Below are 22,033 nucleotides of genomic sequence, written 5' to 3'. Positions count from 1 at the left end.
AGTGTGAATTTTTCTTTAAATGATCAAATTATTTAAAATTAATTACAGATAAATTAAATGATAAATATTAATTAATAAACTTAATAAAAAGTAGTAAATGACTAATTTATCGTATAAAATAAATTATATCAAAAGTAATTTTTTTTAAAAAAATTAGATGATCAGGATAAATAACTTAAATCGTTAAAATAATGTGAATTAACTTTTTATTCTTCTGTCCTTTGTCGGTGGTCATCCCTCTTATCCCACCCCATTCCTTCAAAGAAGGAACAAAAAATAATATTTCCGTACTAGCTATGTCCCATTTTATATAACTCTACTACTTCTATTATTTAATTAAATGAAACAGATTATAGTATAGTCTTTTACCAAATGTAATTTTCTTTTAACAAAGAAAAAATAAAAAAATTGACTTCACTGTAAAATTCAAACGACATTGGATAGATGGATAAGAAAAAAATTATTTATATATATAATAAATATGATGTTTGGTAAATAGATATGAAAAAAGTTAACGTATATAATATATACAATATTAGGTAGGTCGATAAAGAAAAAATTATTCGTGTATAAAATTAATATAATATCTGATTAGCAATTTTAGAATTTGCATAACTAAGACATGAATAAATTAAGATAAAATTTATGTATTATTTATACTGAGTAGAAGGTAAATAATTAATAGTGTATAACTAATATATGAATAAAAGTTAAAATGATAATATTACCTTTATTACTCCCACTTGACCACTTTCTTCTTCTAAAAATTAAATAAATATTTTAATTTAAATACAAAGTTAAAGAAGAAAATGGTATAATTATAAAGAAATGCTTTAATTTAAAAAAGATATATAATTTTATTAATTTTTTAATATAAAAAACCAACATTCAAAGGAATAATTTATGCAAAATTAAACTAACTAAACCCTACATAGCTAATACTAATTGTATAATTAATATCCAAATAACTAAAACATGCATAACTAATACTCATATTACTAATATATGTATAACTCTATCCAACTAGCAAACGGCTCAAGAACCCATTTGGATTGGCTTTAAAAATGTAATTTTTAAGTAAAAAAAAATGAAACTTAAATGACTTTCAAATAAAAAAAGTAGGAAGAGTTCTAATTTTGGTTTTTAAATTTTTTTAAAAAGTTATTTTAAATTTATATTAAGTTATTTTTAACTTTGTCAAACACTCTCAACCGTTAAAAATGGCTTAAAAATAGATTTGACTAATTTTTATGTCAATTCAAATTAGTTAAAGTTAGTTATTTTCAACCAATTTTCTTTTTATAATTTAATTTGGGGCCATGTAGAAGAAATTCCGACTTGAATAAATTATAAAAAGAATATAATTTTAAAATTAAAAAACTAGTAATTTTTTTGTATTTGTTACAGATTTTTAAAATAATATAATCTGTTTGGGGTCATGAAGCATGATATTATTTTAGCTTCGATAAATTATAAAAAAAATTTAAGTTAGTTATGTTTTATTGTAAGTGGATCATATTCGTAAAATATTTTATAAATAGAGTAATTTTTTCGGATTCAATAGTTTAGATATTTGGAGCTTAAAAAGATGAACACAACTTTATCTCCCTAAATGTTGAAATAGAAAAAATTATTTCAATCTTTTCTTCATATTTTTATGTTAACACATTCTTTATTTACGTAAAGTTTTTCGTTCATATAATTCTATATATAATGTTACATTATGTTAATAATTTGATGAGACCGTCAAATACACTAGTGAATCCAACAAAAATCAAATCTAATCTTCTAGCCATTTTATTTAGGGACGATAAAATATATAAAAAATTTACGCTTACCAATTCTAGCTATGAATTTAGTTTCAATATCTAAAATTGAGACAATTCACCTAATTCTTTTAACCAAACAACTTACACTCGTACAATTCCACCAAAAAAACTTCCCATATTACTTGAAATCATATTCCAAGAAGATAAGCTCCCTAGGTTACTCATCATTTGTATACACGACCAAACATAAATATAAATCCTACAATGAATTGACAAAAATGTATTTTATTATATTCCTTGTAACATTAACAAATGTTTACGTACGATTCATATTTTTTTCTTTTGTGCTATATATACCAAAACTATCATACATGTTTTCGGTACCTAGAATATGCAACGTGAGCCATGTCCGCAAGAAGAAGTTGGTGCATGGAATGTGGCGGACGATGTAATATTACAAGGTCTTCATCTAGTTGTATTCTTCCCAATTTCGCCAAGCGATCTGCACAACTATTCCTTTCCCTTAAAATATGCATCATGGAGATCCCAAGTTCAAACAAAAGACGTCGGCCCTCTTCTATCACGTCATGATCGGAGTGATTGTTGACAATGCCTCCCTTACTCATGAGCATCAATGCTTCACGAGAATCAGTCTTGATGATGATATTTTTCAAATTGAAGTTCTTCGCCACGGTCAGCCCGCCATGTATGGCTCACAGTTTTGCTGTGAAGCACAAAGTTGTTACCACACCTAATCGCCCCATAAATCCTCCTAACCACCTACCCTTATCGTCTTTTAAAATGCTTCCCTATCCGGCTAACCCTGAGTTCTGCATAAAAGTTTCATCCGTGTAGATCTTCATGTGTATCTCTTTGTCTAACATATCTTACTACGGATTGAACATGATCATGATGATAAGAAACATATCCAATAATGGGGGGTTGAACATGATTAAACATCGATAACGTACCCAATAGCGGGAAAATAGGTATAGTGCAAATTATTGACAGTAGGGACATATATTTCCATTTTTTTGAAAGCTAATAACAAGTAGGCGTTTGGCCATATCGTGAGATGGAATCAGCGTTTGGACATGCAATTTACGCTGATTCCATTTCATGATTCCATATCATGTGATTCCATATTCTCCAAAAACCATGACATGGAATCATACAAGAATACCATATCATGATTTGAGATACTTTAATATAAAAATTGATCCACAAGTTTATATTTTGTTAAAACAAACCCACATTTATATCTACTAACCATTTATTTCACATGTGAATAATCACATCATTACTTTTAAAAATTTCTTACTCTTACCGACATAAAATTTATCATTCTCACCAACATATAGTTATTTTAACTCATCACTTCACGATTGTTGAGTAATAAAATCTTGAAGAGCCTGTGACAGGTGTTTCACTTTTACTCAAATATATTGATGAGAAGTGAAAATTAGGTTGAAAGTTATATTAAACAATTACTTAAATGAAGAACAAATAGCTTTATAATAATTTATTTATGCGATTTTACAATTTTTATTTATTTCATAAGATTGAATAATAATTGGGACTATTTTAATAGTTTTAGAACTTATGAATTTTTATGTTTATGAGAAAATATACAACACCCAAATTTCATATCGTATATCCAAAAAAACTTTAATTTCATCTCATGATACTGTATCATGATTTCATATCAGATACCATATCACATGACATCACTTGTACGAAAGAAAAGAAAAAAAAGTAGTTAGAAGTAATAAATTTGTTTTTGCATATTAGAAATTAACTAGTGGTAGACTAATCTATTTATAGGTTTTTTTAAGCCTAATCCTAGTAGAAGTAGAAATTTGATTTTTGTTGGTAGTTATTAGAAGTTCAAGTTCCTAAAATTAGTGTCAGATTACTATAACATATTTATGATAATATATATATATATATATATATATATATATATATATATATATATATATATATCATGATTATTTGTATCAAATTTTGGTAAGTATTATTCTAATTTCAAACTATATGAAATAACTATTCCAAGAAAGTTTGGTTTAAATATGAATTCATTTTAAATTTAGAGCTTTAGTGATGATTCTTTGCCGTGGTGCCATTTCTATGGCAACTTTTTAAATAATATTATAATTATTTATGTAAATGTAGATTATATTCCTAACTGCATTATGTTTTTGTTGTTTATTCAGTATGTTACGATAAATTTATTCAATATTTTAAAAATAAATAAATATTCGATCAAGTATAATTAGATCAATTTATATTCAATAACCTTATAAATTAATATCATATGTGCTATATAATAATTTATTTATTAAAATTTATTTAAATTATATATTCGTTAAAAGTAACAAAACTTTTAACTATTTCATAATAATTTATGGCCAAATATTGCATTATTTTGTTTTAGTGTACTCATTTAACTATTAACATTTTTAACTCGAAGAATTTCTCTTTGAGTTATAATGAAATAGTTGACCACCAATGACACCACAATTTGTCTAATTGGCTTTCAACTAATTCTTTGAGTTAAATTTTGTCGTATTTTCGAAACATGTTTTAATTTTCGAAAGGTAAAGTTGGGAGGAATTGGAAAATATTTATTTTTTAGAATGTTAATATAAAGTTAAATACTATCACAAGTTGAATAAAACTATTGTTAGTTAATGTCAACTTGTTGTTTTTATTAATATAGTACATAATTTAAATGAATTACAATTATAAATTATTATATAGTAAATATGAAATAAATTTATAACGTCATTAAATATTACTTGACCTAGTTATACTTAATGAGATTTATATTCCTTCATCAATGCTTCACAAGTAATTCTTTATCTTTTTTTCTTTTTCTAAACATGGAAATAACTTTACTATACAATTTTTTAACGTACACAGCAAAAAACCATAAAATATTCCATAAATATTTTGGATACTTAAAAAAAATTAAAGATTGTTTTTCATAATTTATTCAACTTAAAATAATATACTTGTTTCATGAACCCCAAAATTTATTTTAAAAAAACCCTTAGATAAATACAAAATAATTCTACCGTGGTTTTTAAGGAACTCTTTTAAATTTTTTGTCTAATAATTATCCAATTCAAAACAATATCCTTTTTCATCAATCCAAAACAAACTTAAAAAATAAAAATAAATAAAAAGAATTCAATAAATACAAAAAACTATTAGATAATTTTTGTAAAAACAAAATAAAAATTGAGGTTCTTTTCACTTGTTCATGAGGTCATGAAGAAGAAATTTCGACTTGAATAAATTATGAAAAATATAATTTTTAAAATTAAAAAATTAGTAATTTTTTTTATTTGCTACAGTTTTTTTAAAAAAATTTAATTTGTTTGGGGTCATGAAGCATGATATTATTTTAGCTTGGATAAATTATAAGAAAATTTTTAAATTAATTATGTTTTAATGTAAGTAGATCATATTCATAAAATATTTTATAAATAGAGTAATTTTTCCGGATTCAATAATTTAGATATTTGGAGCTTCAAAAATGAACACATCCCTAAACGTTGAAATTAAAAAAAAATTCAATCTTTTCGTCATATTTTTATATATCCATTTTTATTTTAAACATTTACTATTTACTAAAGTTTTTCGTTCATATAATTCTATACATAATGTCATAACATTACAATATTTTAATAATTTGATGAGACCGTCAAATATACGAGTGAATCCAATTAGTAGGGACCTAAACACAGGAATTTCTTTTCTCAGAGTCAGACCACGCCTTATGACGAAAGGGGGAGAAAGGACGGATCACCTGTCGATCTGTGATCAAAGAAAACTATAACAAAAATCAAGTCTAATTTTATAGCCATTTTATTTAGGGACAAGAAAATGTATATAAATTTTACGCTTACCAATTCTAGCTGTGGACTTAGATTAGATATTTAAAATTGGAACAACTCACCTAATTCTATTAACCAAACAACATACACTCTTACCACTCCGTGAAAAAACTCTTCTTGTTACTTGAAATCATATTCCAAGTAGATAACCTCCCTAGGTTACTCATCATTTGAATGCACAACCAAACATAAATATAAATCGTACGATGAATTGACAAAAATGTATTTTATTATATTTCATGTAACATTAACAAATATTTACGTACAATTTCATATTTTTTCTGTTGTACTATATATAACAAAACTACTGTACATGTTTTCGGTACGTAAGGTATGCAACGTGAGTCATGTCTGCGAGAAGAAGTTGGTGTATGGAATGTGGGGGACGATGTAGTATTACAAGGTCTTCATCTAGTTGCATTCTTCCTAGTTTCGCCAAGTGATTTGCACAACTATTTCCTTCCCTTAAAGTATGCATCACGGAGATCCCAAGTTCGAACAGAAAATATCGGCACTCTTCTATCACGGCACCATCGGGGTGATTGTCGACAACGCCTCCCTTACTCGTGAGCATCAATGCTTCACGAGAGTCAGTCTTGATGATGTCATTCTTCAAGTTGAAGTTCTTCGCCACGGTCAGCCCACCTTGTATGACCCATAGTTTCAGCGTGAGGCACGACGTTGTTACCATACCTACTCGCCCCACGAATCCTCCTAACCACCTACCCTTATCGTCTCTTAAAATGGCTCCGTATCTGGCTAACCCCTGAGTTCTGCTAACCCCTGAGTTCTGCATAAAAGTTCCATCCATGTTGATCTTAATGTATCCGGACGGAGGGAATGACCAACTAATGTACTTAGGGTTATCTCTTTATCTAACATATCAAACTACCGATTGAACATGATCATCATGTCATGTCCCGCCACTACTCGAGTCTAATTTTACAGACAAATAGGCGTGGAATATTCTACAGTTTTAGAGAGGCTTGTGGAAAGTTCTAGAAACCTTTAGATTTTTCAAGAAGGCTACGGAAGGCTCTAGAATGTCTTAGATATTTCAAGAATGACTTGGCATATTCTAGATAAGGTAGAAGTCTCTAGAAAAGGGATCATTGTGTAAGTATCTTAGGGACTTGTAAGTAATTTTAAATTACAGTTTAGTCCATAAGTGGTAGTATAAATATAGGTGTCCCTCATTTGTAAAGGCACCAAGCAAAAGTTGCAAGCAATCTTCCTAAGCTAATACAAAGCCTTCTTCAAAAGCTTTCTTGTTCTTTCACAGTCTTTCGTTTTCATTCTCTTAGCGATCTAGCTTTAAAAGGCTTACTTGAGCTTACAAGAGCGTGAAAGAGTCATGAGTAAGTTTTCAAGTGTCCCATAACTCAATAGTAAGACTCTAAGTCTCCGCCTCGCACGACCGAGAGATTTGGCCATGCGATACCATATCACGATATGGTATTGTGAGATGGAATTAGCGTTTGGACATGCGATTTTACGCTGATTCCATATCATGAGATGTAATTCCATATTCTCCAAAAATCATGATATGGAATCATATAGGAATGTCATATCATGATTTGAGATATTTTAATGCAAAAATTGATTCACAAGTTTATATTTTGTTAAAACAACCTCACATTTATATCTACTAATCATTTATTTCTCATGTAAATAAAATTATAATAAAATCATTACTTTTTAAAATTTATTATTCTCACTGACATAAAGTTTATTATTATCTCAAACATTTAGTCACTTTAACTCACACTTTACGATTGTTGAGTAGTAAAATCTTGAAGAGCTCGTGATAGGTGTTTCAGTTTTACTCAAATATAGTGATGGAACAATTACTTAAGTGGAGAACAAATAACTTTCTAATAATTTATTTATGCGATTTCATAATTTTTGTTTATTTGATACGATTAAACAAACAATTGAGGCTATTTTAATAGTTTTAGAACTTATGTAATTTTTATGTTTATGAGAAAATATACAACACCAAATTATATGTATTTTTAATTATTAATTTAAATTATAAATTATAATTTAAAAATATTATCATAAATATCGACAAAATAATATCACATGATGTTAATGTTATTACTTTTTAATCAAATTCACAAATAAAATTGTCCTTATAAAATATTTATTAAGTTAAGTTACCATTTTAAAAAAGGGAAAATTACGTGGATAAGCAAACTTATACTATTTAATTACTCATCACAGCTATAGTTTTCTATAATTATCACTCGCGACTAACATTATACATTAATTACGTGGGCTGACTTCGAATTTGTATAATTAGTCATGTTTGTATATGTATAATTCGCCAGGATATACAAATAAATATGTATAATATACATTTTTTTAGTTTATATACATGTATAATTCACCTGTCTCCCACTCTCTGCCCTCTCTCGCTCGCCATCTCGCTCGCCTCTCTCCTCTCTTCTAGTCTCGCTTGCCTCTCTCCTTCCTCTCGCAATCTCTCTTGCCATATATAGAATTACATATGTATAATATACAATTATCTAACCAATATGCATATACAATTAACCTTTCTCCCAATTGAGTTTAGATTCTCTTTAATTTTATTATATTTTTTAATTCAATTTTATTGGCCCACGGGCCGGCCCTACCGATATTTCTCAAGCCTCTTAAATCAACAGGTTTATTCAGGCCGGGCTAAAAAGCTTTTTTCTTAAATGGGCTCCAAAAATCTTAGTCAAGCTCTACTAAATCCCGTGTTAGGCCAGGCCGGCCCAACGGGCCTAGCTCATATTGGCGGCTCTACTTTACAAAATAAATTATCAAAATTGAGTGACCTTTTGAGATATTAGCTCAAAAATATATATGATCTACAATTTTACTTTCTATACCACAATTTATCATCAATATCACAAATAAGTCTTAATCTTTTTGATACAACATGATTACCAAGTAACACTTATTAAAAACTATAGACAGTGAAGTTTTATTGATAAATCCATATTAAACTTGGATTAAATCTTAAATCACCATACATTGACCAAGTCAAATTTTTGGATATAAAGTCGGATTAATATCTAAGTCAAAATTGTATGACTTAAATCAAATCCAAATCACTTGGGCCAGTCCATTAAGTTGACAAGATGAGCCAACCCATGTTCTTCAGGCCCAGGGGTCAAAATTGGTCGGACCAAAATACCCCTAAAGCCCTAACTCAAGCCTATATAAAGAGGTGACCAAAAGACAAAAAAATATATATATATATACAGAAATACATAGTTTCTCTTCAATGGTGATCTGCAAGTCTTCAACATACAAAGAAGTCTTCGCTCCAAGTGTTGAGCCGCAAGTATTCCGCCAAATCAAGAACATCTGTGTAGAAAAGAATCAGGGGAATACTTATCTTTTTGAGATATTTTATAAATATTGTAACCTTCACATTAATTCAAATACAAATATTATTGTTTGCTTGCTATTTTTTCATTCCTGTTTGCTGTTTTTCAGGGACGAAACTTTAGACACATATAAATTGGCACGCTCAGTGGGACAATCTTTCGCTCTCATCTTTTCTCTTATAAAATAAAAGGTCAAGAACATTGAGATGGCTTCTGAGAAGATCAACTTGAAATCTGCATTTGCATCCAAATTTGGATCTACATCTATATCTGCATTTGCATCCAAATCTGCATCTGCATCCAAATCTAGATTTGCATCTGCATCGAAATCTACATCTGTATCAAAATTTGCATCTGTGTCTGGATTCGTATCTGCTTCCGCAAAAATTGATGGATCCAGATTCTACGTCGATGTGAAAAACATCCTTGATATTACTGCGGGAAACATGGGACCTATCACAAGGAAGCAAGCCAAGTTGTTGGGACAACAAGCCTCACGAGGGTCATCAGAATCTGCTGCTGCTTTTTATTTGTCCCCAAAATGTGTGAAGCCTCATGTGAAAGCCGCAAAAGAAGACATCGCCGAAATGGTCGAGAGGGTTCTTGTCCAATTGAGCCTATCTACACACGAAAAGCCCTCTGCTTTAGTCGACGATAATGTCTTGAGCACTGGATCTACCCCATATAACATGTTTGGGAAAATCAACACCATTCTCCATCACATACTATGGTAATGCACGCGATGGTGACTGGTACTTCATCAATAGAAGAACAACTTGCGATCTTGACAAAAGCTATTGAAGGCTTGACCAAGTACATTCAAGATCAAGATGCTCGAATTGTTTGATAGGGTGGAAGGAATTATAAATGAAGAATCAAGTCATGCGCCTGGAAAACGTCCACAAGTATAAGATATTGTCGATCGCCCTTCAAAGCAATCGGAACATGCTAAAGAGATCCATGTTTTCTCTGACGGAACGATCCCAATCAACCAAATCAAGGAGTTCATCATGGGAAACATTAAAGACAAGTACGAGGTTGCTACCAAATCCTCCTTGACATATGCAAGGCCATACACTATAAAGATTGATAGCTTGAAAATGTCTGCCGGTTATCAACCTCCAAAATTCAGCAGTTCGATGGTAAGGGAAGTCCAAAGCAACATGTGGCGCACTTCATTGAAACATGCAACAATGCCGGGACATACAACGACTACCTCGTCAAACAATTTGTCCGCTCCCTTAAGGGAAATGCTTTCGATTGGTACACATACCTTGAGTCTGGTTCCATTGATAGTTGAGAACAAATGGAGCAAGAATTTCTCAACCGCTTCTATAGCACAAGACGTATTGTAAGCATGGTGGAACTTACAAACACAAGCCAGCGAAATGAAGAGCCGGTCTTTGACTTCATCAACCGATGGAGGCATACAAGTCTGAACTATAAAGATAGACTTAGTAAAGCTTCAGGCATAGAGATGTGCAGGCATAGAGATGTGCATTCAAGGTATGCATTGGGGTCTCTGCTATATTTTGCAAGGTATAAATCCTAAAACTTTTGAATAATTAGCCACTCGCGCTCATGATATGGAGTTGAGCATGTCGTCGGTTGGAACTGAAGCGCCACCTGTCCAAGAACTCCGCAAAGTCAAAGAAAGGCAAGAATTTAAGAAAGTGGGGAAATATTTTCCTAAGACTGAAAACAAGGAATCCATAAACGTCAATATCTCTCATGTGAAATTCACCACAAGTCTGGGCAATGCATAGAGCGCAAAAGCGAATTCTTTCGAAGGAAGGACGAATCAACAGCTCACCTTGAAGGAAATGCAGCGGAAGGACTACCCATTTCTTTACTCAAATGTTTCCGCAATCTTTAATGAACTCCTAGAGATGAAACTTTTTGAGTTACCAGAGATTAAACGACCAGATGAAGCAGGGAGGAGTGTTGATCCAAAATACTGCAAATATCACCAGTTTGTTGGCCACCCTATCGAGAAATGCTCTCAAAGGGAAGATTGAACTTGAAGATGAGAAATTGAGTTCAAACCAAGTCAGTATCACTTTTGAATTTCCCAATCTGGTCATGACCTGCAATCTTATTGAAGGAAATAATAAGCAAGACATCCCAAACATAAATCAAACAAGAATGATTAAGTTTGGAGACTTTGAGCCCATTGATGTAAATAATTTACTATCTCTTCCTATACTAAGTGATGCAGCTTCTATAGGAGAGGGATCGACGAGAGAAGATGAAGACCCAGTCGATGATCTTGATGATATGGGTTGGACTCTTGTGACTCGCCGTAGACGCCGAAAAAATAAGTTCGCACAAAGAGTGAACAAAGCAACACGTCAGGGAAAAGATGGTAATAAGACCCAAAACCAAAATTTCGAGTCTACATTCAAATAAAAAGGAAATAAAGGTGCATCACTATCAAGAGCGGTCTCGACCAATTACATTTGGAGAATATTTGCCAAATTGGTTCTACACCATGTTCACATGTGATGGCACAAAAGCTCTATGTTGTAATGTCGATGAAAAGGAAGCGAAAGATGCAACTCCATCATATCAATCATCAAAAGATTCTCCAAAGTCGCCTCCTAAAGTTGAAAATCAATCATGCTCATCACCAAAAGATGCTCCACATCTATCTCCTGGAGTCGAAAATGCATGTATGGCCAAAATCACATTCTTTGACGATGATCTTCTGTTTGGTGACACATTTCATAATCACCTTTTATTCATGGTCGGTTTTGCGCATGAGAAAAGAGTGAATAGAATCCTAGTGGATGGAGGATCTGGAATCAACACCCTTCGAATTCGTATAATAGAAGAACTTGGAATATCAACAACAGATCTTAGTGATAGTCGCTTGATGATACAAGGATTCAATCAAGGAGGACAAAGGTCCATAAAGACCGTCAAAGTAGGACTCACCATCGGAGAGTTACAATCAAGTTGTGGTTCATGTAATTGATGCAAATACTTCATATAACATTTTGCTTGGTAGTTGTGGGTACATGAGAACAAAGTAGTCCCATCTACCTACCACCAATGTTTGAAGTATTATGAGAATGGAGTTTCAAAAAGGATTATTGTAGATGATAATCCATTCACTGAAGATGAATCTCACTTTGCTGATGCAAAGTTTTACTTGAAGAAATATTCCATAAAAGTTAATGACATTGCATTCGGAAATGTAGGACTCCTCACCAAGTTGGCTAAGGTAGCGGTCGGTAAGGCAAAAGTCGCAAACAAGGAAGATCCAAAGCTTGGCAATCCAAATAAGATTTCTAACATGATTGATGCTTTTTCAAGTAAAAAGGTCGCATCCATTCTTCGTTATGTACCAAAGGCAAATGAGGACAAGGGACACTTTCTCGAGTTGCTAGAAAATGCATTGGAAGGTTTGACCCTTCCTGTAAGGAGGATTGATATGATGAAGTCATCAACAAAATTATATGGGAAGTTTATGGCTCCCGAGTCATTACTTCATGATAAATGTTTGGCCCCTAAGTCACCCTAATATGAAGCACTCCCAACGAAGCGTACAGAAGAAGGTTTTGATCGTAATGCTTACAGGCTGCTAGCAAAAGTTGAATTCGATCCAAATGAACCATCAAAATTGGGGAAGCTTCCGTCCGAACCCATTATGAGGCAACAATGTGAAAGGGTGGGCTACAAAAAGCCCCCACCTGTCCGCATCTCCATAAAAAGGGTGAGCAACAACTACATAACTGCGGAAGATGAGTTTGATAATTCTAACAATAGGCTTCTGTCTTCGATCGACTTGGAAGATCAGCACAGAGGATTCTGCATTTGAGAGGTTAGGGCCATTGAGGAAGAAAAACAAGGTTTGAAGAAATAGCAAGGGTATGCAAGCATCTGCTTTACCCAAATCTCAAAATGCTCTGAAAGACTTTCTAAGTCTAATCCCTTCCAAAATGAGGCGACATACGAACATTATCGTCTTTTGTGGAGAAGTACTAAAGGCAAAGTCGCATGTTGTGGTCTATACTAAGCAACATGAGGAAGATGAAGAAATTATTGGCTCTTCATATCATGTCACTTCACAGGATGTAATGCTTACTTTTTCTCCAATTAAAATTATTGGAGAGTCGTAGAATGTTTCATGGTGTTACCAAATATCTTTCAATGATGGAGAACCTCAAGAAGATGGAGATTCTAAAGATGCACCACCCGAACTTGAAGAAGGAGTAAAGGTGACCGTTGATGCATTGAAAGAAATCAACCTTGGAACTAATAAAGATCCAAAACCCACTTATGTGAATGCTTCACTAGCAAGTGATGAGGAAAGGGCCTACGTTGACTTACTCAAAGAGTATAAAGATGTATTTGCTTGGAGTTACAAAGAAATTCCTGGATTAGACCCGAAGGTAGAAGTCCATCATCTTGCTGTGAAAAGCGGTGCACGTCCCATAAAGCAGGCTCAACTGCGTTTTTGGCATGAATTGGTTCCTGTGATAGAAATTGATGTTAACAAGATTATTGAGGCTGGATTTATCCTTGAAGTTAAGTACCCCACATGGGTTTCAAGTATTGTCCCCGTGAGGAAGAAGAATGGGAAAATTCGAGTTTGCGTCGACTTTAGGGATCTCAATAATGCATGTCCAAAAGATGAATTTACACTTCTTATACCTGAGCTTATGATTGATGACATTACTGGTTATGAGGCAATGTCTTTTATGGATGGTTCATCTGGCTACAACCAGATTCGCATGTCACCAAAGGATGCAGAGTTGACCGCATTTCGCACTCTTAAAAGGCATTTATTGCTACAAAGTAATGTCTTTTGGTTTGAAGAATGCAGGAGCAACATACTAAAGAGCTATGAATAACATCTTTGATAACATTCTTCACAAAAATGTTAAATATTATGTTGATGACTTAGTAGTGAAATCAAGGAAAAAGTGTCATCACTTGCAAGACTTAAGGATGGTGTTTGATCTACTACGAAGGTATCAACTTAGAATGAATCCTTTGAAATGTGCATTTGGAATTACATTTGGAAAATTCCTTGGATTCATTGTACGACATCGAGAAATCAAAATTGATCAAGGAAAAATAGATGCAATTCTGAAAATGATCAAGCCAAGAAACATCCATGAATTGAAGAGTCTGCGAGGGAAGGTAGCATATCTTAGGAGATTCTTCTAGAATCTAGCAGGAAAGTGCCAACCATTCAGTCGTCTTATGAAAAGGGCACTTCTTTTGAATGGGACCAACCTTGTAGTAATGCCTTTGAGAGCATTAAGTCTTACTTGACCAAACCTCGAGTTTTAGCAGCTCCTGTTCCTGGAAAGCCATTGATACTTTACATATCAGCTCAAAAAATAGCACTCTTAGCTTAAGAGAATGGCAAAGAGAAAGAAAATTACCTTTACTAATCCCTCCGTCTGGAATTCTTTGTCATGGTTTCTATTTTTAGAGTCAAACTATAAAAACTTTTACTATCATTTTAAACTATATTTTTTCATCACATTAATATGTGAAATATTGCAATTTATAGTACTTTTCATATAGTTTTAGAATGTCTAATTTTTCGTTTAAAATATCGAATTAATGTGATCTAATTTAACTTGGAGAATCAGTAAAATTTACTTTCGAAAAGCACAACATGACAAATAATTATGGACGGAGGGAGTACCTGATTAGGATGATGACACCAAATGAGTTGAAGTACTCGCCAATCGAAAATCTATCTTTGGCCTTGGTCTTCTTAATTCAGAAGACGAAACATTACTTTCAAGCTCACGTCATCCGTCTTATTTCTAAAGCAAATCCCATCAAATTTGTGATGTTGAAAACCTTCCTCAATCATCGACTAGCAAGATGGTATCTCCAGTTTCAGCAATTTGAAATTGTGTATGTTCCTCAAAAGGTTGTGAAAGGGCAAGCATTGGCAGACTTCTTGGAAAACCACCCAATACCTGATGATTGGGAACTCAGTGATGAATTACCTGATGAAGATGCAACGGTTGTTGAAGTTCAACCGCCTTGGAAGATGTATTTTGATGGGGCCTCACATTGTGAATGAGCCGGCACTGGAGTGATATTCGTCACTTCTCAAGAGGAGATCTTGTCATATTTCTTCACCTTAACACAATGTTGCTCCAATAATATTGCAGAATATCAAGCCTTAATACTTGGGCTTGAAATGACGGTCAATATGAAGCAATTGCAATTACTAGTTTTTGGAGACTCTGAAGTAGTGATCAATCAATTGTTGGGTAGCTATGAAGTCAAAAAGCCAGAATTGCGCCTCTATCATGACTATGCACAAAAATTGATTAGATGGCTTGGAGATGTAACTCTTCAACATGTTCCAAGAAATGAGAATAAGAAAGATGATGCCTTAGCTACTTTGGCTTCAACATTGACTCTGCCCAACGAAGCTCAAATCACTATCTGCCAAAAATGGATAGTACCACCAGAGGCAAATGAAGAAAGCAAGCTTGAACACTTATAGATGTTTCACAAGTTCAGATAGTCGACTAGAGACATGACTTGATTGATTACTTATGCTACAATAGACTTCCAGAAAATCCAAAGAGAAAGACTGAAATCCGTCGTCGTGTTTCTTTACTATAAAGATACTCTACATCAACGATCAATCGAGGGGGTTCTCTGCGTTGTTTGGGAGAATAAGAAGCAAATCAAGCTATGCAAAAAGCACATTCTGGAGTTTGTGGATCGCATCAATCTGGGCTAATGTTGCATTTTCATATAAAAATAATGGGTTATTATTGGCCAACAATAGTAAAACATGGTTTGGATTATGCTCGAAGATGTCAAGCATGCCAATTTCATGCAAACTTTATGCACCAACCTCCTGGTGTATTACATCCGACTGTTGCATCTTGGCCATTTGATGCTTGGGGTATAGACGTAGTTGGACCACTACCGAAATCTTCTGGCGGCCACTTATACATCCTTGATGCAACATATTATTTCTCTAAATGGGCTGAGGTGGTAGCCCTTAAAGAAGTAAAGAAGGAATATATTGCAAATTTCGTGAAGGTGAATATAATCTATCGTTTTGGCATTCCTAGTTATATACTAACAGATAATGAAAAGCCATTTGCCAATAAATTAATGGATAAAATCTGTGACCTTTTTGGCTTCAAACAACGTAATTCTTCAATGTATTATACTACTGCAAATGGTCTAGCTGAAGCATTTAACAAGACCGTGTGCAACTTGTTAAAGAAGGTCATCTCCGAATCTAAAAGAGATTGGCATGATACAATGGAATAAGCTCTTTGGGCATATCGGACGACTCATCGCACGCCGACTCAAGCAACTCCTTGTTCTCTTATTTTTGGAACTGAAGCAGTCCTTCCACTTGAACGACAAATACCGTCATTGATGCTTGCCATCCAAGAGGGACTTACTGAAGAAGATAATGCTCGCCTGCGCCTTGAAGAGTTGGAAGCTCTTGATGAGAAAAGGTTGGAAGCTTAACAAAGTCTTGAATGCTATCAAGGTCGTCTCTCTCGTGCTTTTAATAAAAAGTTCGCCTAAGGTCCTTCAAAGTTAGTGATCAAGTTCTTGCAGTTAGAAGGCCAATTATCATATCTCATAAATCGAAAAGCAAGTTCACCTCAAATTGGGATGGACCATACGTCATCCGAGAATTCTTTTCAAGCGGAGCTTACAAACTTGTGGATGCAGACGGCTTGCGGATTGGTCCCATCAATGGAAAATTCTTGAAGAAGTACTATCCTTGAAGTGGCGTCATACTCCTGGCCCGCAAGAGTATAAATAGTGTATGGCTCCCAAAAAAAATGTCCGCTAGGTTGAATATATCGAAAGAGGCGGCCTAGGCAAAAGTTAGGACACAAAAAAATAATTAAAGCTCGCTTTCTGAACTATGTTATGACTTGATCCTCTTCACTAAGGTACGCAGGCAACTTAGAGTATTTCTACTCTACGTTCAGTCATAAGAAGAAAAAATATATAATGTCGCCATGTGAACATCATGTTGATTCGTTCAAATGAAGAGTTAAGCACCCAAATTTTGAGGTAACTCAAATCTGCATTAATCCGTAAATCATATGGATGCGATTTTTGTACGAACTATAGATTTTGAAGTTATTTTTCCAACAAAAAGAAAGCTCATTATTCTGGCTCTCCTACTCCACGTTGTGAATTTTCTTCCACATGTGCGCAAAGTTGAAGAAATCTGAAGATTCAAGTATGCAGATTTTGAACCAACTTCGAAAAAAGATCTGTAATAAACCGTAAATTCCATGGATGTGAATTTTACATAAATCAAAGATCTTCAAGTTATCTTTCCAACCAAAAAAGAATCTCATTATTCTGATGCTCCTACTCCACGCTATGAATTTTCTTCCATATGTACGCAAAGCTGAAGAAAGCTGGAAAAAGTAACATTTTGTTGCAATCCTCATATGAACGCTAGCTTATGGAGTCTTTTTTTCCAATAATAAAGGGGGCTCGTGGAAAGAAACAATCAAAATTCAAAGTTCAAGACGAGGAGTTTTTTATTGAAATATAAGTTACTATTTTATTGCTTCAAAAATGAATAAGAAAAAAAAACCACTACACCATAATGAGTGAATCAAAAAAAAGAAAAAGTCTGAGGCTTATGATTTCTTGGCGACTTTTCTCGATCGCCTCTTCAAGTTTGGATAATCTCTCAACTTTATTGTTAGACATCACATTATTTAGCTCCACATCTGCTAGAGTTGCTTGATGTTTTTTCATGGATCCATCTAACTTTTCATGTGTCAACTTTGTACCATCGAGACGGTGTTGCGCATCAGAGAGGGAATTTTCATGGGATTCTTTAGTCATTTTTGATGATTTTAAAGTATCATACTTCGCGTACGACTAGAAGAAATTCTCTACATGATCTTCCAAAGAAGAGACACCAAGGGCGGTTCGACATCAAAGCTGAACTACAAAAGAAGTGTCAAGTGTGGTTCGTCGTCGAAGTTGCAAATAAAAAAATACTTCATGTGCGGTACTTCATCAAAGCCACAACTCTAAAATAAGACGCTACAATTGTAGAAGGATCTATCGAGTGTGGTTCGTCGACAAAGCCGCTCATCGCTAAAGTCGCAGTTCCAAAAGAAAAGGCACCAAATGTGGTTCATCATCAAAGTTGAAGCTACAAAAAAAAGAGATATCAAGTGTGATTCTTCGTCAAAGCCTCAATTGTAGAAGAAGATGTACTAAGAATAATTCGCCGCTAAATCCGCAATTGTAAAAGAAGAGGCACAAAGTGTGGTTCGTCATCAAAGTTGAAATTACAAAAGAAGATGCATCCAGTGGTTCCCCGCCAATTATGGACCACACTTCATTTTTTTTGGATATGATATTGATACTTTTTGAAATCCATCGTAAACCTAAAAAAAATGATGTATCTCAAGATGCCAATTGCACGAAGCTTCAAATCGGCATGGTAAAAATTATGACATATGCTCTCGCGCTCGTCATGATGAATGATGTGTCTCACAGTTCCAATTGCACGAAGTTTTGAATTGGCGTGGTGAAAATTATGACATATGTTCTCGCACTCGTCATGATGAATGTTGTCTCTCACGATGCCAATTGCACGAAGCTTCAAATCGGCAAGGTGAAAATTATGGTATATGCTCACACGCTCGTCATGATGAATGATGTGTCTCACGGTGCCAATTGCACGAAGATTCAAATTGACATGATGAAAATTATGGCGTATTCTCTCGCACTTGTCATGATGAATATGGTCCCATTGGCTTAAGAGTTTTATGTTGTCTCTCCATGTAGATGATTAAAAAAAATCTCAATCAATAAGGAAATCAATATGCGACTCTTCGATAAAGATGCACAGAAGTAAACAAATGAAGACTTAAGAGTCTATTTTCTATAGAATCAAGTATCTCTCTATTCGAGCTCTCCTACGCCAAGATACAAACATTTTGGTGAGACTCCACAAATCTGCAAAACAATAACGACAGAATTGAAGTGCAACGTCGAAAATTAATTCTCGTCAATCCATGAAGAGTTTTACCTTGATTTTTTGTATATGTTGTAGACTTTGATGTATAGTTTCTATAGAAACAAGTTGCTTGTCGCTTGAAATCTTCTACATCAAGAAAGAGACGTTTTGGTGGGACTGCATAGAGCTATTAAAACAGGAAGACAGATTTGATAGCAAACTTTAAAAATCAATTTCTGCCAATTCATAAAGGTTTTGATTTTGAATTTCAAATATGTCGTGACATTTTGAGCCTACTTTCTGGAACATCAAACGGATCATGATTTGAATGTTTCTACAACAAGTTATGACCTTTCTACCATAGGCGTGTTGTGCTGAAAAAAAGTGACAAAAATTGAGTTCTGCATGCCTCAAATTGATAAATCAATCTTTATAAGAGCATGTGTTTTATAGAAATCAAAGTACATAAAGTGTTTTCTACAAATAATGGAAAATTATGAAGATGGAAAGTTTATTCCTACAAATTATGAAAATTATGGTAAATTTTCATAAGAATTAAATTATGAAAATTTTCCATGAGTCAAATTATGGAGATCCCATAGAAATTAAATTATGGTAAGTCTTCATAAGAATAAATTATGGAAATTTTCCATGGGAATCAAATTATGGAAATTCCATAGAAATCAAATTATGGTAAAGTTTTCTCAGGAGATACATGAAAACAATGTGCCCGAATTAGAATAGACTCGCCTCATGAGAATTTGAATTCCTTACGTTCTATTCAAGTGAAAGCTAAAATTTGTGTCGAAACCACAAGATCTCTATCACCAAGTCAAGCTTGTGGATGCAATCCTTGCTCATTTAATTAGTGAACATTTCGTAGTTGATGATCCAAATAAAATTACCACACTATGAAGAAATGTCATTTGATAAGTCTTCATGAGCTTGAAACACTTAGATTAAAAAATGAGTTGATAAACAACTGAAAGTCAAATGACCTCTTACAAATTAGAGAAAATTGTCATGAAGACTCTTGTAAATGTTGACTTCAACATATCGACATGGTCATTTCTCATGAAGCTTCAAATGTCTCGTGAAAGATAAACTACAATTAAAAAAATATTTCCTTCACAAATACTTCAAGGCTTGTCTCTACAAGTTCGACAAATTGAGCACCCCAACAAGCCTCGAAGTAGGGGGCATTTGTAGACAGTGATTTTTATAGATAAATTCATATTAATTTTGGATTAAATCTTAAATCAGCATACGTTGACCATGTCAAATTTCTGGTTGATAAAGTCGGATTAATATCTAAGTCAAAATTGTATGACTTAAATCAAGTCCAAATCACTTGGCCCAGTCCATTAAGTTGACAAGATGAGCCCAACCCATGTTTTTCAGGCCCAGGGGTCAAAATTGCTCGGGCCAAAATACTCCTAAACCGTAACTCAAGCCTATATAAAGAGGTCTTCTTCTGACCAAAAGACAGAAAAAAATATATACATACAAAAATACATAGTTGCTCTTCAGTGGTGATCTGCAAGTCTTCAACATACAAAGAAGTCTTCGCTCCAAGTGTTGAGCCGCAAGTATTCCGCCAAATCAAGAACATATGTGAAGAGAAGAATCAGGGGATTACATATCTTTTTGAGATATTTTATAAAGATTATAACCTTCACATTAATTCAAATACAAATATTATTGTTTACTATTTTTCCTTTCCTGTTTGCAGTTTTTCAGGGACGAAACTTTAGACGCTTACAAAAACATTTACAAATAAAATATTTATATTTATCCTTAATATTTATAGGCCATAAATATTTCACAAATATTTAGAAAAAAATTAATTACTAGATTGAGGTCTATTATCATTGACTTTTCGACATCTTACAAGTTCTCTGGCTAAATGATAGCTCGATTTTTAACATGATGTCAAATAATTTTATTTGATTGACTAGTAGTACATACTAGAGTAAATCTATTGCATCAATATCATTCATACAAAATCATTTATAAAGATCTTGCATCTTTCAAGTGTAGTTGTCTAGTGTTAAGGTCGTCCGGTTCAAAATGAACATTTTTTTGGATTACATATCAAAAGAAACTTTTCCTAAAAATACATATCAAAATGAATTTTTCACCCATAAATGTGCGAACAGTCAACCCATACGATTAACTTAGTCTAATACACTCTAAATACTCTAATTAAGATAGTAAGCCCACAAATAAATGAGCTATAATTCTTTTTATTATTTTTCTTAACTTTTTACTTGAAGGATGTCTCTTATTCAATAATAAATATGTGTTCTTATTCACTTCATATTTTTCTCATTCATCTTTATCTTCTTCAATTAATATTATATTTTGATCTTTAAAAATTGATAATCATGTCTCAAAAAAATTCGAAAGGTTTGTTTATTCAATTGAAATGAGATGCATATAAATTCGAACAGTAGTTCAAGTTAATACCGATTTATAAGTTGAAAAGATCTTTTTTAACAGTAGGAAATATAAATAGAGGAATATAACTATGCTTCATAAAAACCTAACCAAAATTTGTGGATATCAATTTACATATATAGCATAATGCATGAGTTTTTATTTTTTTAATCTTTCATTCGATATCTGATATTCACATTAAAGCCTGACTGAATTCGAAATGGAGCTTCTTAACATCTATTCCCTTTAATTTTGGGTGTGTACAAATTGATACTTAAACTAGTATATAGAACAAAATAGACGATACATCCTACGTGATGTCCTACCTAAGCATTTGTGTCCTACATGACATCCTATGTGTATCGTGTCATATAAAATACATGTATTTGCTTATTCAACTTTATATAAAATTAACTTTCTACTCGTACACACTTAAAATTGAAAGACATAAATGACAGCCGAAATTAAATTAAATAACACATGTAGGGATGACAATGGGTGGGGCGGATGCAGGATAGGGTGGGTCTAAGGCTATGCCGGATGAAGTTTAAGGTTGTGTGGGGCGGT

General features: G+C 33.1%; 1 protein-coding gene across 1 annotated transcript; it reads left to right on the top strand.

The window, feature by feature from the left end:
• The first annotated feature begins 14,695 nt into the window (after positions 1-14,695).
• LOC138338693 (uncharacterized) lies at positions 14,696-15,115 on the top strand. The gene has a single exon (XM_069289773.1). It carries the CDS (start codon positions 14,696-14,698, stop codon positions 15,113-15,115), a length of 420 nt encoding a protein of 139 aa, XP_069145874.1.
• The last annotated feature ends 6,918 nt before the right edge of the window (positions 15,116-22,033 follow it).

The sequence above is a fragment of the Solanum lycopersicum genome, chromosome 10 (assembly GCF_036512215.1).
Source record: "Solanum lycopersicum chromosome 10, SLM_r2.1".
NCBI classification, from domain to species: Eukaryota; Viridiplantae; Streptophyta; class Magnoliopsida; order Solanales; family Solanaceae; genus Solanum; species Solanum lycopersicum.
The sequence above is the reverse complement of the archived record's forward strand: the minus strand, read 5'-3'. Positions and strand labels throughout refer to the sequence as shown.